Source organism: Aptenodytes patagonicus, chromosome 3, assembly GCF_965638725.1.
Source record: "Aptenodytes patagonicus chromosome 3, bAptPat1.pri.cur, whole genome shotgun sequence".
NCBI lineage: Eukaryota > Metazoa > Chordata > Aves > Sphenisciformes > Spheniscidae > Aptenodytes > Aptenodytes patagonicus.
Genome location: NC_134951.1, coordinates 63,084,090 through 63,099,070, shown reverse-complemented (window position 1 = coordinate 63,099,070; position 14,981 = coordinate 63,084,090). Strand labels below are relative to the sequence as shown.

The following is a 14,981-nucleotide window of genomic DNA, read 5'->3' as shown; positions in this document are numbered from 1 at the left end:
CACTCGTTCATATTTCCCTCACCTGCTACATATATTCCCTTTGCTTTTGTTGGCTTCCGGCTGACTGAGTTGTAAGGAAATTTGTTTCATTCCCCAAGAAATAAATGGGAGGGAAAAGTAAAACAAAAATATTAAATACAAATACAGATCTTTATTTTGGCTTTTACATTTTGACAGATAAGTAGAAGATGAGGGAAGAACACGTTATTTTTCACTTTAACGTGATTTCAGCTTGTGAGAGAGTTTAATCCTAAAATGTTTTTTTTTTTCTGGTATGATTTAAAACTTTGGATCAGATTTCTGTTCCTAGAGGGATGTGGGAGGAGGTTTTGGGTGGACTGCACTGCATTCTGCCAGGACAGAGATCTAGTGGTTGTAAGATAACCTCTGAGCTGCAGAATATTTAAACAGGTGCTTTACTATAAAGCAGTGGGCTTACCAAAATAGTCAAAGGGAAGTAAAGTATGCTCTGAAATACACCATAGGGTTGGGATGAGAATTACTCTGTGATCCTCACAGACATTTTGATCAAAAGTGGACAAGTAAATGCAGTAACTGGGGAGAATGCTAATTAGGTAAGATTATATCGATAAACTTTGCAGGGCTTTCATTTAGATTGAGAAATTGTCTTTATGGAACACTTACGGGAAGCCTCAACTCACAGCTTTTCTCGTTCTTTACAAGCTGTGTTTGCAAAACAGCATCAACATATTTTACCTGTTGCTTGGGAATCTTCAAGAAGAGAGAGATCCCAGGGGATGTATTCGGGGATGGAGTGCTGTGGGGTGCAGGACTAGAGGGAGCATATTTTATAGAATGAAACTGCCATTATTATATTTTCTAATTACAGGTTAATATTGTTTAGAGTGATCTAATACAGCAGCAGCTGCATCCTCTCACACAACCTTATGCTATTTCAGTATGTTTGCCTTTAAAATGACTGCACGTTGTACAAAAAGGTCAGAAAACCCATTTATGACTGACCCTCGTCTGTTCAAGTTGTCCAAACTGTGCATAACCAAGTCATTTCTCTGTTCATTTGTTTCAATTGCTGACCAAACTTCTGAAGGGGCAGGGGGGGAAGTAAAAACATAAAAATTGTCTTTGCATGTGCAACTTCTTCTGAAGCACATGACTGTCAAATCACTGTCTTTCCTGGGCAGATTATATAGGTTGTAGATTAACTGTGTCGTATGTGAAGGGATACCTGGGCTGCTTCTATGCTAATTCCACACTCAGAAGCATGTGGGAGCACGTTGCTGACATGCTTCACGTAACTGTTCAAGACCATCAGGATGCAGCAAGACAAGTTAATTTGGACACAGTGCTGAACAAATGTACCCTTCTTTGCTGCATGGTGCTGTTGGAGGTCAACACTGGCTCAGGATTTCTGTGCCATGAAATAAGAGGAGCACCAGTCCTCCCCTTTTCTTCCACTGCACCCTCTCTCTGTGTTCTTATGGCATGATTTCCATTTGATTTGAATAATCTGAAATTTGGCTACATCTGGGCTGTCCTGCACCTTTTCTCCCCATTGTTATCCTGGATGGTACAGATCAATGTCTAGAATTCATCCAGCTTCTGTAAAGGCAAAATCACTCGGCCTCTTCTCTCCTGCTAAGTCCAGAGCCCTGAGCCACCTTGTTGGGTTGCCCCAGCTGATCAGCAGATCTCGGACGAATTTATGGAATGGGGAAGGCAAGAAAGAACAACCTGATCTGACTGTTTTCTTTACTTTTCCCTCCTCAACAGGAAACCAAAACTCAGTGTGTTCGAATAGCTACAAAAGGTAAGAGGTTCGTCCCTCCAAGAAAAGTAGCTTTTTTAAATGAAACGTGGAGTTTCTGTTAAATGTTTGAACCAAATCCAGTACTGTCCCTCTATTTTGAACCACTTGATTGTCTTGAAATGTAATGGGCTACTGCTTTTTATTCTTTGCTATTGGGCCAAGAGAGTACTGTTCTAGCAATAATCAGAATTTAGACAAGATAGGTACTCCTTTGTTTTCCCTGTCTGTGGTTTTCAAGATCTGCTCTTAGGCTGCAGGAGCATTGCAGGCAGCAGATAGATGAACTGGAGACTAGAAAGCACACTTGGTAAACTGTCCGTTATGCTAACAGTTATTTCCAAGCAGGGGTGGAAATAATTTAAATGAAAGACACGATAGTTAATTTTCCTAAGTAAGAGCTCAGTGTTAGCTAGACATAGGGGAGGGTTGATTGGAGGAAGGCTGTGTCTTTGATAGCAAGTGAGGCCCAGGGCTACGACTGGCTGCAGAGCTGTGAGAATAAATCATATTGACCCCACATACAGCAGGTTAATCACATGCTGCTCACTCAGAAATACTGTTTCATCTTCAAATGAGGACTTAGTTGTTCTGCTTATTGCTATCTCTTGCTTTGACTGTATTTATAGCCATTCATTTTGGTTGCTTTCATGTTGTGTCAACATGAGAGTTGTTTGATAGACTCCGGCAGCATAAACAAGAAGGGAGCTTACAAATGCTGAAAGAGTACTCTGCAGAGGCCCAGCACTACTTACATTATCTCTTTCTAATTGCATATTGATATTCAGCATAAAAACAACTTTCGATATGAGCAAGTGAGCATTTAAAGTACTGCGGTGACACATCAGCACCATTTTTTCAATCGCTTCTTTAAATTTAAAACTTGTTCCAATTAAAAGCTGATGACTCTAATGAGGTGGTAGCAACAAAGCGTTTTCTTGAGAAACCAGAAAATAAAACGTACTTTTCAAAATGCGTTAATGTTTTCATCAAGTGAGGTAAGCTAATAAAAACAGGAAATTAAAACCATGAGCTAAGTCTTCTGTGAAAAGTATATCAGCATTATCTTTCTTGTGTTTACCTGGCAAGATTAAATGTTTGAATTAAAATATATTTGCATAAACAAATATTTATGTACCACAAGCATGTATTGCTAGGATTTGAGTCAAGGGAGAGTCTTGAAAGGCTTAGAAATACCCTAAAATACTGCAGAAATATGGAATGAGGAAGAGGAGAGCAGCGGTCTCTCTCATCATACATTTTCTGGATAGTAATAACAAAATGGGGAAGGAGTTCACCTGGCTTATGAGGAAATTATTTTTTACTTAACCATATTCAGTCCACTGATGTCAAAGCAGTGTTCGCGGGAGCAATAGTCCTGGTGGTTGCTTGTATGCCTTTCTCTGCCGTAAGTGTCACCTGCACCCCAATGGCTGTAGTCTGAAGGAAAGGGGAAATGAGTAGCATGTTTCTTACCATCGTGCTATAAATCTTGGCTTTGCCGCTCTGGCTAAAGACATGTTTTCGTGAAGTAACTGCATTGCCTGATATGTCAGTACTATACTCCTTGAATGTGGAACTAAAAACCAAAATGTTTTCTCTGACTTTATTTTAATTGATAGATATGAAATGTGGAGGGAGGCAACATTAGGAGCAAATGCTTTCTCTTGCTCTGAAGGAATGCATTTAATAGGGAATCATCACTTCAAAGTCACGTACATTCATAGCTCTCAAACGAGTTACCCTGGTGTTCTAAATGGTTTTTAAAAAGCTGATACTGAAATTTTTTCCCATGTTTTCGTCATAAAAATAATACCACGACTTGTTGTCCTTGAAGAAAAGTATACTTAATATATTGGTTTATGTATATGTTCATATGGTTACGCTGATTTTTTCGTAGTGTGTAAGTTTGCTTTGAATCATTGACCTAGGAGTCATCTGGTTACGTTTGTAATATATTCATAGGGAAAAGGGGACTGTCTCACCTTACCTAACGCACCCCAGTAAAGCTAATGTACCCTTTTAAAATCCAGCAAATTGTCTAAACTATGTATTCAGTTATAAAAGCAGTGTGTAGTTCTGTGTCATCTCATGTGACTTGAAGCAGCCAACAGCTGGCCAAACTGAATTTTGCCTTGAACATGTTGAAAAGGCATTAAAAATCATGAAGAGCTGGGGTGAAAGCAGGGGGAGAGGAACGGCATTAAAGGTCCATGTAAAGCCAAGACAAAATTTCCCTGGTAGAGAAGTTCAGTATTACCAGCGAAGGTACTTTCTTATTTTTACCTCATTCAAGGGTCTGTTGTTATCTACTGTGTATATTCACGCCGATAAGATATAAAGATGGAAGAAAAAATATGGTAGTAATGACATGGTTTGGTGCTGGAGAAGTTCATATCCCTGAAATTATAATCTTGATAATTTAACTTTCTTTAAATGTGTTATTTCCCTGACTAATTTTTTTTTTTTTTTGCTTGGGCAGTTCCCTATTAACATAATTTACACATATTTTAATGCTTAAGGGGTTTTGCATGTATCATTCCCATGGGTTGCCTTCTACCTTTGAGAATTGATGGAATAGTTTTTTTTATTGGTGTCAAACTAATGAAAGTCAGCAAATTTGAATTGAAGCGCTCAGACTTTTTCAGTCCATATATTCCAGGTGCAATGTTCTCGTGCGCTTCTGATAACAAAATGCACTGAAGTGTGAACTCATCTAAAAGATGGTGCCAAGTAATGACTAAAGTATGTTACTGCTTTTGGTGTGTCTTGAAAAAATGTTTTTAGAGTAAGCTGAGAGGCTTACTAGTGTCTGTTGTATTAAAATACACTGAGTTAGTTTTTCATGGAAGAAAATATTGCAACAGCACTAGATTAAAAAGTAGTCTCCTGAGCAGTTCCTGTGTACTTGCAGTTGAAGGATGAATGCCAGGGTGATTCTTTGATGGCCCTGATTTAGGGTAATAATAGGATTCCCCCTTTAGCTGGACACCTATTTCCATAAAGCTTTTAAGAATTTAATGACTTTGTGACTTTTGCCTTTCTGCAGATTGGCCTGAATTGGCCAAGAGAGTCCCAAGTTATTAGATATGGAGAGAGGGTATGAAAGTTGCACACGTACACAGTCTGTTCACATAGGCTTTGATTCATGAGGAAACCACGTTAAAAATAACTCCTTGTGACACAGGTGGTGGGTAGGACATACCTAAAGCATGATCTCCATTACAAGTATAGCCCAGAAAATGTATGAACTGAACCATTTTAATACCTTGGATACTTTTAGCCAATATTGCCTTCCTCTGTCAACCTGAATTCCCTTCCCATTCAGATGCTCTTAGTAACCAGTGATCAGCATCAATTTGTTAAAAAAAAACAACCAAACAAACAAAAAAACCAGTTAATTGTTCTCTGGCTCATTATTCTTTGAATCTAGGTAGTAGCATTACCCAGTCACTAATGATCTGGTTTCCCACACGTATAGTAACTGAAGAAGGACAAAAAAAATCTTGTTTTCTGAAGTGCAGAGAAGGGTACAGAGACTTAGGTAATAGGTGAGGTATTCATTAGGTACTGAAAGATGGAGTTATGCTAGGAAATGTGTGTTATTTGACAAAAAAAGTGTCACATATAATCTCCTATAGAAAGTTCTCAAACTTACTAAAACTAATTTGGTGAGGCAGAGTTCAACCAGTCCATTACATGCTCATATCACAATGAATATGTGATAACTGAACCTGCCTAACCAAAGTATTGCTAGAGGAGTGAATAAAAGATGTGTGATTCCCATAGCATGCACTTCAGAGTAACACATGATGTTGATGACTGATCAGTCACATCTTGGAGTTGAATTTGTGTAAAAATTTGAATGAGTTTCCACTAGCACACAACGTTGGCATTTTATTTCACAATCTAAAATGTTATCGGCTGCTAAGGGAATGAAACTAGATTAACATGGTCAGAGAAGAGTGATGCTTCAAATTATTTAGCATGTAAATAGACGTTTAAGAGGACAGAAGGGACAGGAGAGCTGTTACTAAGCAGAGAGTATATGAAGTTGATATTTCTGACAGTTTTTAGGCTGCCAAGTTTGAGGTTAACACTGATTTACGTGTATTCTTTTGTTTTGTTTGGGAACTAGAGAAAAATATTGAAAATTTAATTAGAAGAAATCTACTGTGGCAGTAAATAAAGAAGTGGTGGGCCTGGCAGCTTTATCCCAAAGTAGTTAGAAGGAATAAATGGATTCCGAGGTTTCTCACTCCGCGTTTAAAACATGAACTTCATCACCTCCAAAATTATTTTCCCTTGTGGCTTTCATTTGTATTATTAGTTCAGGCAGTGTAGAACTTCTCTATCTCTATGCACGCTTGGTTCATACAGATGGATGAAAATGCCATTTGAGATGATGCGCATCTGGAAGTAATTGTGAAATAGCAGAAAATGACTTTTTAATCTGATTTGAGGAATAAAAAGGTCTGGGTGGTAACATTTCAACTGCAAGTGTGCATTTAGTCCACCATCATTATTGCTCTGAATTCATTCCCACAGCAGTTGGGGTTTGATCTAAAGGCCTTTGATGTCAATGGGAGTCCTTCCACTGACATTAATGTGCTTTGGATTAGGTCTTTAGAAGTCATAAATCTGTCTAGAACATAATTATTTCCTTGAAATTGTTCCTGATGATGTTTCTGCTCTTAGGGAAATTTGCGAAAGTCAAATCACCTCCTGTAGCAGGATGCTCAGATATGTCTGTTACTGATTAATGCACAAATGAGGGAAGATGTCAGATGCTAAATGTATATGAAACAAAGCTTCTCTCACTGCTGTTTTTATGTTTGGATCAATGCTCCTACAATGACCTGTAGCTGTACCATCATAATAGGCACTGGAGACCTAAGTGGCAGTATGAATTTAGAGAAAAATGCAGATGTTGCCTAAGTCACATCTTTCTTTTCACTCATTCATGGGAAAAAGCTATTAATATGTTGAAACTTCAGTGGTCTTTTGCATAATGTCTTTTATCTCACAAAGAGGAGATTTTAACTGACTTGCTGAGCTTTGCAAAGATGGAAACAGAATATTAGCATGGCATATTTTCCTCTTTTGTATGTGAAATTGCAGTAGCTGACCGAGCAACCACATCTGCCAGTTCTGATAAGTGATACCTTTGGTTGTAAATAAAAAATTGAATGATCCTTTGATGGAATATTTGATGATGGTTATAAAAAAAGCAGTTAACTGAGGGACGCCTCCAGATTTCCAAACACAAAACCTATAATGTGAGTATTTTCATATATGTGCAGAGAGTAACTGTCCTGGTTTCGGCTGGGATAGAGTTAATTTTCTTCCTAGTAGCTGGTACAGTGCTGGGTTTTGGATTTAGGGTGAGAATAATGTTGATAACACACCGATGTTTTAGCTGTTGCTAAGCAGTGCTTACACTAGTCAAGGACTTTTCAGCTTCCCATGCTCTACCCACTGAGAAGGCTGGAGGTGCACAAGAAGCTGGGAGGGGGCCCAGCCAGGACAGCTGACCCAAACTGGCCAAAGGGACATTCCATACCATGTGATGTCATGCTCAGTACATAAACTGGGGGAAAGCTGGCCCGGGGGGGGCCACTGCTCGGGGACTGGCTGGGCATCGGTCAGCGGGTGGTGAGCAACTGCATCGTGCATCACTTGCTTTGTATATTCTATTATTATTATTATTATTATTATTATTATTATTATTATTATTATTATTTTATTTTATTTCAATTATTAAACTGTTTTTATCTCAACCCATGAGTTTTCTCACTTTTACTCTTCTGATTCTCTCCCCCATCCCACCGGGGGGTGGGGAGAGTAAGCGAGCGGCTGTGTGGTACTCAGTTGCCGACTGAGGTTAAACCACGACAGTAACGAAATCATGGAATACAATTACCAAAATTTGATTTGAGTAAAAAGGAATTTAATGTAACAACAGCATCGATTAGGTGAAGCTACCTGATTAATGTGTATGGGACAATTTTCAGAGAATGTGTTTCCCGTTCTTTGTTATAAGGCACTGAAGAGAAGTACCCTTTTCTGCTTGTTGCTTGACATCTCTAAGAAATAAGGCTTCCTTCTGAGGGTAACAGCAAAAAACTCTGAATTATCTAATGTTTTTTATGCTTATGATATTGCCTGAGGTGAACCATTTATTTTAACTGTATTTGAGAATAATTATGATCAGAAGTATTTTCCAGTTCCTGGCCCCTTTCCTAAGTCTTCAGGAATATGGGTTTATTACTCTGTTTTGAAAGAGTAGTTGACTGCTTTTGGTCAGAAAAGTTTCATGGATGAGTAGATCTAGTAAATACAATTATTAAATCTAATTGCTTTGCTAAAGAACTTTACTTTTAAATACATTGCATAGTGGATAAGTGTAGTACATGCAAACATTTCTTTATTAAATTTGGTTTGATTTTGAAAGTTAGCTTTTTTAAAATCAGTAAGTTCGTAAGAGGAAACACTAGTGATAGATTTCAGTGTATTAAAAAAAATCAACCATTAGAATGAAGAAATTTTGAGTCCAAAGATATAGTAAATACTAGCTTTCCTTGATTTTGAAATATTTCAGTATTTCTTCTGGCCTAGATACTTAATGAATTACTTTGTACAGATGCTATAAGCATATTGAAATCTTGGGAACCTTAAAGGTTTCCTAAAGAATAAGAATTTTAAAAGTAAGAATTCAGGTAGAGGATTCTAGTTTATATTTAAATATTAGAGAATGAATGTTGATACATTGCCTGCCCTAGTTGAAGGATCAGCATCTTAGCATATATGCTCTTTTCGTAGGCGCCTGGTTTCTTAGTTCTCTTCAGCCATTATAAATATTATGTTGTGAATCAGATTGTGGACACTGACTGTTTTGCATCCATTGTTAAAAAATATGGAGACATAAAGGTAGAAATGTACTGTTTTTACAAAACCCATCAGACTTCTAGCTGCAGTAGAAAATCCTTGATTCCCCTGATAAGATATGCAGTTAAAATGACCATTTAAAATAGCCATTTGCTAATACTGCAGTGTTTTTTTTATTTTAGCTCCCCTTTTTTTCTCTTCTTTCATCATTTCTTACTTTTTCTTATGTCTTTACCTTCTTTGTGTCATATTTAAGGTCATTTTTGGACATAAGTAATTTTATAAGTGTTTAGAGAAGGTGAACTCTGTCATCACCTGATAGGACTGGACTCTTTAGCCCCATTTCACCTGGACAGCGTGTCCCCACTTTCATTTTATATTGTCATTAACTATACCATTGGATAGAATGGCCCCTTGCAGTGCCTGAGGTTGAGTGTGTGAGGTGGAACAGGCAGAGATTGCTGCCTCTAACAGTCCATCACAGGCATCTCACGTGCACGTTTGGCCCAGGAGCGACAGGAGTTTGGCTTATCTGCGCGGCAGCAGAGCTTTAGAGCAGCCCCATTGAGGGACAGCGCTGTTTCACCTTTTCAAAGAAAGGAGGAGAAAGAGGTCTCTAGGAATTACTAGTTGTGTTTACATCCAGTAAGTAGACTTCAGCCAGAGTGAAGCTTTCTCCACATGAGTGGGCATGTCAACACTGACAGTCCAGAGCAGGTTTTGCCACACACATCATTGACGTGTAAGATGAATTCTGTACCCAATAAAGCAAACAATTGGTGATGCTAGAAATATCCCTACATACAGGTATCTTAACACCATTGTTAGTGCCAGTACAGAAACTACAGTTTACACTGGATGAGGTCAAAATCAGTCGTGTTTGAAACTGGTTCCAGGAAACGGTGCGTTAGTTTGGAAGTTTTTAATATACACATTTACTGGATTTGGAAGTTTCTAGGAAAGTCCTAGATTGTTTTGGAAGTGGTAACGAAAACTTGAACGGCACTCCAGCAGTGATAGTATGCTCTGAGCCCTAGCTGGTCCTCACTGTCCCGTAACTCTGACATGCTGTCGTTACAGAAGACATCATGGATGCATTCAGTGTTGAAACAATAGCAGCTTCCTTACTGTGCTACAGCTTAGCACTGGTGAAGTAAAAATCATGTATGTGGCAGATTGATGATATGATCATTAATAATGAGGAGTTGATTTCGGTAGATCACACATAAGCCAACACAGATAGAAAATCAAATTCTTAGAAAGTATGTACGGCTGGTGGCCACAGATCTGGTGGAAAAAGTGCCTGTCAGCAGCTCATAGCTATCCCTGTTACAAATGACTGATCTCACCGAGATTAGCCAAAATTAACAATCTTAACATAGTCAGTCAAAATAATTTTAAATGTTTCCTAGGTTAGAACAGTTGCACGAGCAGTTCTGAAAGCAGGGTAGAAATGACAGTACGTGCTGGAGAGAAGTAGTGGTCGAAGGCAAGGGAAAGTAGTCTTCACCATCTTCAGGTGAAGCCAAAAGGTCTTGAGATCACGTTTAAAACCGCTAGGAGAAATGGAACCTCAAGGTCAAAACTGCTTCAGTCCAGCTACAAAAAACAAACATAAAATGTTACATTGGTATGCAACATCTTGGCGCAGAGGTGATAATCTTTGCAATTAATCCATCCTTGTATTAACAGCTGCCTAACACAGAGATATTTTCAATAGAAGGCAAAATATTTTTGAACAATAAAGCTGCTTACTGTGCACCTGGACAGGAAGTGCAAGCAGGACTTTGTCTCAGAAAAGAATGATGCCCAAAGAACGCAGAACAACTTCAGCAACATCTAAATCAGAAATGTGCTTATTTATTTTTATGAAAACGGTTTATGGCCTTAAAATCAGCATCACTGTGTTTCTCTGTATCTAATCAAACACTTAACTAAATGAAAAGAAGTTCCACCTCGTTGTCATGAACATTACAAGGGCTTATTAAACTATTTGCTTGTCATCTCTGACAGAGTGCTAAGTGAAGTTCTACAGCTAGTCATCTAGAAACAAGAGGCAGCATTGCCAAGCGTAGTAGCACTTCCTAAACACTGTCAAATGTGTTGCAGAGCAAGTCAGTATGGTTGATTGGCACTGCTGCCAAATTACTCGAATACAGAGATTGATGCTTTGTCAGCTGTGTAAGGAGACGATGGCTCTGAAGTTCAGGAGCGCAAACTGCTTTCTGCTCTAATGGGAAGTTGTGTGCTAACCACACTACTTCTGGAAAGATCCTGACCAGAAGGGTACGCAGATGGACCTCACAGGAGGGGCGATCTTTCTAGAAACCATGTGGTTATCGCACATCTGTCTGTCAGAGCAGGAGGCAGTTACAGGCACTGTTAAAGCGATTTTTGTCGCTAGGTAAATTCAAAGCGTAGGGAACAGAATTATGACCCTGTGTGTGGTTTTCAATGCTGTTGACTTTGGATGTGTGTGGAGGCTTTTGTGCAAATTCAGCAGCCTGGAAAGGGCTGTGAATATTCTCTGTGCTTCACAGTGATGTGGTGATAAAGGTTCTTGATCAGGATGGACTTCCAGAACTCTTTACTGTCAAAGAGGTCACGAAACAGATTGCATCCTTTGCCACTTCTGATTAACATTTGCTTTGTTGAGTCAACAGGAAAGGTAACCACATTCAATACCATACAGATGCCAGAATATTTAACCTGCACATTAAATCAGAGGTCCCATATCTGCTGACTTGTGTTACTTGCTCTTTGCTGATGACTGAGTATTGGTTATTCACACATATGTAAGCAGACTACATATTATTGACTGTTTCAGCCCCTCTGCCAAGTGGTTTGGCCAGGCCATTAGCATAGAGGAAAAAGAGGTCCTGCTCTAACGTTGCTGTGGTGGAAAATACCCTGAGGCAGTAGTCTGCGCTGACAATACACTAGTGAAATTTGAGAGAACAGCAATGCTACTTCAGCAGCATACTTCTTTTAAAACTCCACAGTTAATAGCAAATTCATGCAGGGAATAGCAAAAGTATTTAGTATTTAGTAGTATATATAGTATTTAGGACGTTAAAGCAGCATGTCTGAAATAAGAGACATCTGGCTTCCCACAGAAGGAAACATCTATTGTGCATTAGTTGTTGCCACTCTTTGTGTGGCTACAAAACTTGGACAGTTTATGGTCTCCACATCGAGCATCCAAACCATTTCCAATGCACTGCTTTCATGCCCTTGCTGCCATAAAGCTGCAGGATGTTACCTTGAATGCTGCACTTCTAAATTGCTGTCACATTGTCAGCACTGCAGCAAGATTACAGGACGTCCAGTTATGCCAGACCTAGTTCTCATGTTGGACAACAGATTGCCCAAAGCCGGTTTCTATGTGCAGTTGAAATGCAGAGAAAAGCTCAGAGGTTGCATAATGAGGTGGTTAATGGCAAGTTTAAGGCCAATCCTCAGTTATGTGTCATCAGTTTCACAGTGTGGGAAATTACGTCTGAAGATTTTCTGCTCTGGTAAAGAATAGGTACTTAACACCATCATAACATGCAAATAAAATCAGAATGGCACTGTATGGTGTAAGTGAATATGGTAGCAAAACAAATTATATCTGTACACTTCACAGTATCATGAAAATGGGCCTCTTTCTGGGAAAATAAAACCAAGTCCTTATGTACTGATGGCAAACAGGCATCATAATAAATCTCTTTTCATCCCTGGTGCTACTGTATTTCTGACTTTGCTATTTCAAAGGGCTACTTATGGAAGATGTCAATCATATTTTTTGTAAGCACTGGCACAGGTTGCCCAGAGAGGTGGTGGATGCCCCATCCCTGGAAACATTCTAGGTCAGGTTGGACGGGGCTCTGAGCAACCTGATCGAGTTGAAGATGTCCCTGCCCACGGCAGGGGGGTTGGACTAGATGACCTTTAGAGATCCCTTCCAACCCAAATTATTCTATGATACTAACATACATTTTAAAACATTTTCTGATCATACATCTTATTATGGAGACCGTTAGATAATGACAGGCAAACCAAATTGTTGACTATTTGCTGGAACTGTTGAAGGAGTTTTTGCTATTATATCCATGTTTTTAATAATAGTGGAGGGATGACTTTTTTTCCATATGAGAGAGGGAGAGGGTAGGATTCCACAATTACTGTAATTGGCATTCAAATTGCCTCAACATATGGAAGGCAGTTGATTTGCACAAGTACAGGCGTTTTTTTAATGTGAACCTTAATTTTTATGTACGTTAACACCATCCAGATTATCTGAATTGTCTGCTTGTTTTGTTGATCCATTACAATAGAAAAAATAGTCAAGCAAATCTCAAATTAATCCTTGATCTGTTTCTAATTTCTCAGATTTTGCTGAATTGAGATTATCATTCCTGTTTTGAAATGACGGTGCTGCATTCCCTAGAGTTTTGTAACAAATTTTATAAGGACTGATAATTCAACATGCTGTCATTATTTTCTGCAGATGTAAACAGATTTTCTCATAGTTCTTTAGTGTTTCCCACTTCTAGTAGTTCATAAAGATTTAATCCTGAAGGACTGTTCTGGTTTAACCTCAGTTGGCAACTGAGCACCACACAGCTGCTTGCTCACTCACCCCCGCCAGGGTGGGATGGGGGAGAGAATCAGAAGAGTAAAAGTGAGAAAACTCATGGGTTGAGATAAAAACAGTTTAATAATTGAAATAAAATAAAATAATAATAATAATAGGAAGAAGAAGAAGAGTATACAAAGCAAGTGATGCACGATGCAATTGCTCACCACCCACTGACCGATGCCCAGCCAGTCCCCGAGCAGCGGCCCCCCCCAGCCAGCTTTCCCCCCATTTATATACTGAACGTGATGTCACATGGTATGGAATATCCCTTTGGCCAGTTTGGGTCAGCTGTCCTGGCTGTGCCCCCTCCCAGCTTCTTGTGCACCTCCAGCCTTCTCAGTCGGTAGAGCATGGGAAGCTGAAAAGCCCTTGACTAGTGTAAGCACTGCTTAGCAACAACTAAAACATTGGTGTGTTACCAACATCATTCTCATACTAAATCCATACAGGGCTTAGTATCTGATATTATTCCAAAATTTAGAAAGGTTGTCAGCTAATTCCCATTCTGCTTGAAATCACTGAGCCATAATGTTTATACAGGGATTTACATCCATGTGTTCATCTTCCATAGCACTTAGTTTTGTACACCTAATGGAAGGGATTACCGTTCCTTGCCCTGGTGTAAAGGTTTTTAAGATACTGGACTGTGAAACCTGGGCACCGGGTGCTTCATCTGCTCAGTGAAACATCTAGAAGGAGCCTCTGTCCTCTATAGCTCAAATGTGATCAAAGATGACGATTGCTGTATGAAATAATACATTTCATTTTCTACTCACACATTTACAGAAAATTCTGTTATCAGATAGGAAGGTTGATTTTTCAGATTGCTCTGTCTATTGGGGAATATATGTCACAAGTCCCCATGAATAGCCGTCAGATATTAACCATTAGGGTTAGATTGGATTTTTGATCAATAACTTGAACTATGGAGTGTGCCATTGCTGTTACCAACCACTTACATGTTTCAGCCTAGATCATGCCACACACTAGGATGGGAAAGGATGGTGGCTATTTGCAGCAGTCACTACCTATTTGTAAATCTACCAAGTTCTTATTTTGCTTTTGAACAGAATTTAGAAACCCTCATTCTACATAAGTAGCTGGCAGTTTAGGGACTGAGAGATGACAAACTGAATCTCATTATATGCTTGTCCAAATATGAAAGCTGGTAGTCTGGTTGCCTTTGTATAAAAAGGTATTGCTTACTCGGCATAAGCTTTGAAGCGTGATGTTACTTAGCCAAATCAAATAGCTTTAGTAATACAGATTGAATTCAAACTGAACTGAAGAGTTTTCGCAGACTCAGAAAGTGAAATCAATTTGTGCATGTAGAGAATCGAGCAGCAGAAATCGTAACTTCCTGTATGTCCCTTTTTGAGTAATATTGGTGAAATTTAGACAGTGAAATTTTATACCCATGGAACAGGACCCGCTGAAAGTATTTTTCCAAATCGTTTTGGGAAGTACAAATCTTTTCTACTTTATTTTTGAGTAACCCATTCAAGGAACTGTTTTGGATGAATGCAAACAATTACTTAGGTAAAACAATTTGGTTTGCTGGAGGAGGAGGTCTGTGGTGCTTGGATAGATCATAATGTAACCTGATAGATCGTAGGCACACAGCGCTGCAGTGTTTGGCGGACAGTGGGTTGACTTGCAGAAGCTCAGCTGCAGGAAGGCCTG

General features: G+C 39.0%; 1 protein-coding gene across 7 annotated transcripts in view; it reads left to right on the top strand.

Moving 5' to 3' along the window:
* The window catches only part of PTPRK (protein tyrosine phosphatase receptor type K), a 418,972-nt gene that overhangs the window by 342,981 nt on the left and 61,010 nt on the right, over window positions 1–14,981 (top strand). For all 7 annotated transcript variants that reach the window (XM_076333573.1, XM_076333568.1, XM_076333572.1 and 4 more), the window contains exon 13: window positions 1,753–1,789. In XM_076333573.1, the coding sequence (XP_076189688.1) occupies window positions 1,753–1,789 (37 nt within the window). The remainder of the gene's footprint in view (window positions 1–1,752; window positions 1,790–14,981) is intronic.